At 28.0% G+C, this 3519-nt stretch overlaps 1 protein-coding gene across 1 annotated transcript; it reads left to right on the top strand.

The window, feature by feature from the left end:
* Window positions 1–2127: 2127 nt before the first annotated feature.
* On the top strand, window positions 2128–3050 carry LOC124943553 (alkaline/neutral invertase C, mitochondrial-like). Its single transcript, XM_047484049.1, has 2 exons — window positions 2128–2922; window positions 2988–3050. The coding sequence occupies exons 1-2, from the start codon at window positions 2128–2130 to the stop codon at window positions 3048–3050; spliced, it is 858 nt and encodes a 285-aa protein (XP_047340005.1).
* The last annotated feature ends 469 nt before the right edge of the window (window positions 3051–3519 follow it).

Raw genomic sequence — 3519 nt, 5'->3', positions numbered from 1 at the left:
AAACTACAAGAAAAACAGAAAACTGACAAAGTTAGATTTATATTGGAATTAAATATGGATGTCAAATTTCATTTATTACCAACATGTTTAAATATTAATCCCAATTCTAATGTTTAAATATTAATCCTAATTCTACATATGGTTTCGATTGGTTACAATAATTTAAGTTTATCAAGAAGTATAATAAGATTAAAAATTGTCTTAGGTATATATTAGTTACATATTACATTCTTAATCTGTATTGGAGGAACCACTTAATTAGAGAATGACTAAGTTAGTTTATAAACTTATTACATTCTTAATGGAAAACATCTGATTAGAGGATGATCATCCATATCCAGACAATCTGGAAAATACACGCACTTGAAGTCCAAAGATGCCGATGAAAACTTTTCTATTGAAAATGAAATCTAACTCAATTGAAGTTGAGTATGATTGAACCTTACTTTTTATGCTCAATTCATTGTCACGTGGACAATTTAGGCTTATTTATCTAAATTTGAATCTTCGAGTCGTAGCAAATTTATATGTTACATTCAAAATGGTCACATTCTTTAAATTAAGACATTTGATTCTTCAAGTTGTCACATATTCATATGTTACAAAGAATATAAATATATGTTTGGATACTTGGTGTGTAATCAAACATCAAATCAACAAAAATATCTTCACACACATTCTTATATAAATTTTAGCGTCACAAACATTACATGTGTATTTAACTTAGTTGGAAAAAAAAATAACTTAGTAAAAAATAGACAGCTAACAAATACACATGGTGCAATTTAGGTATTTTCCTATAATCAAACTTAATTTTACAAATTTCACAGAAATGTCTATTAGTATTATCAAAATTTTGAATTATTTTTTTTAGTTTAGAATATGACAATAAAAACTAATAACTAAGTGATAAAATATTTAATACAAGATATGAACTCATGTCTTACAAAGTCATAAATTTATAATTTCATGTGTTTATATTATGACTATCTAAAAAACTATTTTTTTTAAACTAGTGATGTTTTATTAGGATAAATATTTAATAAAAATTTAAATAAAATAATTTATTAAAATTAACATTAATTTTTTAAAGATGATTAATATTAATTTATAATTGTTCCAAATATAATGAATAAAATAAATTAGATATGTGTTAAGTAAATTTAATTTAAATTTGAGAATGAGTAAAGTTTATTCCATGAATAAAATTTGCGTGAGAATTTAATATCCTTTATAGGATTATTTGGTTTATTTTTGGCTAAAGTGACAGACAAACCTATATAAAATATTGATAAGTTTATTTATCTAGAATTAGTTTTGGGACATTTAAGTTTATACTGTTATTAAAAATTACGTATTTTAAATAAAGAATCGAAGTAATGGAAAAACTTGAAGCGAAAATAATAAAAGAAAAAAATTTAATTTTAATTTAAAAAAAACCCATCAAAGAGAAGTAAGAGAAAAAAGAATGCTGTTAGTTTTTTGTTTTTATTAATTAAATTAAATATACAGATATGGGCATATGGCTTATTTGATACGATATTCTTCTATTAAATATTTAATTTTATAAAAAATAAAATATGAATAATTTAACGTCTTAATTTATATTTATGATATAAATGTCATCAAATAAATCACGTAAATAAATCACTTCTGACGTGTCAGATGAGAACCGATAATCAAATCCTTCCATCAATTCAATTTTGACGATTATACCCTCAGTTACATAATTTCCTTTCTTAACACGTTTCCGAGGGCATTTTAGTAAATTACCCTTCCTTCTTCCTTCTACGAAAGCCCCGCTCTCTCTATATATAAACGCGTCCCTAGCTTCTCGCTCTCAAACCATTCAAGAAAAATCTCTGTTCATTTTCAAGCACACTTTTCTGACGAACATTGAAAATCTGTAAGTAAAGCTTCAAGCTTTGTTAAAATCAATCGTTCTTTCTTGATCCTTTACATTTGTTTCAGTTTTGAGGACTTACGGATCTCTGTATATAGTTGTAGATACTCTAATACGGATTCGATTCTATATAGGTATCTGGGTTTTGTTTTTTTTTGAAATTGGAACCTATATAGTAATACTACTAGTATACAGCGGCTATTGGGTTTTAGATCATAACAAAAATGGTGAATGCTACTAGTTGTATTGGCGTTTCCATAGTAATGAAGCCTTATAGTAAAATCTTAGTCGGCGGTAGGAATTCCTCTATTTTCAGATTTCCTTTCCCAAAATGTAATCATTTAATTGCTGATAATTTGTCGAAATTACAATTTAAAGTAAAGGGTACTGGTCAATTTAGTAGTTGTAAGGGGAATAGATTAGGATTTGTTCCTAAAACTGATCTGAATCGGATTTCTTTTTATGGGTCTGATTTGGGCTGGGGCCAAACTAGAGGTTTTAGGAGCTGTTTCATTGATAAGCGAAAGTTTGCAACGATTATAGTTAATGTTGCATCGAATATAAGGTTGAATTCGACATCAGCAGAAAAGAATGTTGGTCAGACAGGGTTTGAGAGTATTTATATTCAAGGTGGTTTGAATGTGAAGCCTATAGTGATTGAGAATAAGGGTCCAGGTGTAAAGGAACGAGAGTTTAAATTAGAAGAAGCTAATGAATCAAAAGTAAATGCTGATAAGGTAGATACTTTAGGAGGTTTGAATAAGGAAAATGTGTTGGTCAATGAGAAAGAGTTGTCTGAGATTGAAAAAGAGGCTTGGAAGTTGCTTCGAAATGCAGTTGTGACCTATTGCGGGAACCCAGTTGGGACAGTTGCAGCAGCTAGTGATTCTGCTGATAAGCAACCACTCAACTATGATCAAGTTTTCATCCGTGATTTTATCCCTTCAGCAGTTGCCTTCTTGCTTAATGGAGAAACTGAGATTGTTAAGAATTTCCTTCTCCACACTTTGCAGCTGCAGGTAACTAACTGGTTATATCCTTTTATTCAATTTTAAGTTTTCAGTTTTTTATCTCTGTTTGGTAGTCTGTCTTCCAGTATGAAACTTTCAAAATAAATACTGCCTTTGATGTAATTTGCATTGCTTGATTTAAGTTGCAACAAAGCTGTAGTGTCAAATTGGTGGAACTTTATTGTTTCAAGAAGTTAATATATATATTTTTTAAGAACTCACATCATATTGCGTGTAAGAAAAAATAAAAGATTGAAACAAAAATAAAATAAATAGTATTCACTTAGCATATACCTTACAAGATAATAAAGTTGTAGGAATTACAAATGTTGCACCTAAAAGAAAATTACTAAAGAAAGTGGTGCATAAAAGAATACATATTACAGTTTTTGTTTGTTTGTTCTAAGAGTAATTTAACTTCGATAATCATAAACATTTGATGATAAACTTCAGTATTACTATCTAAAGTAATGTGCTGATGTACAGTTGAGTTAGTTGTCAAAAGTCAATTAATGGTGAAAGAAACATCGACATGGGCATTGCCAATACAAATTAAAGATGAGAAAATAAAGTAATATTTTAGATACTCTTTATTTTAAAATTGAG

Source organism: Impatiens glandulifera, chromosome 6 (assembly GCF_907164915.1).
Source record: "Impatiens glandulifera chromosome 6, dImpGla2.1, whole genome shotgun sequence".
NCBI classification, from domain to species: domain Eukaryota; kingdom Viridiplantae; phylum Streptophyta; class Magnoliopsida; order Ericales; family Balsaminaceae; genus Impatiens; species Impatiens glandulifera.
The sequence above is the reverse complement of the archived record's forward strand: the minus strand, read 5'-3'. Positions and strand labels throughout refer to the sequence as shown.

What these genes read in the sequence shown, in the direction of transcription:
- LOC124943553 (XM_047484049.1), top strand. Translation starts at nt 2,128, where the DNA reads ATGGTGAATGCTACTAGTTGTATTGGCGTTTCCATAGTAATGAAGCCT. An exon ending in TCCACACTTTGCAGCTGCAG is followed by an intron (nt 2,923 to 2,987) that starts GTAACTAACTGG and finishes TCTGTTTGGTAG; the next exon opens with TCTGTCTTCCAGTATGAAAC.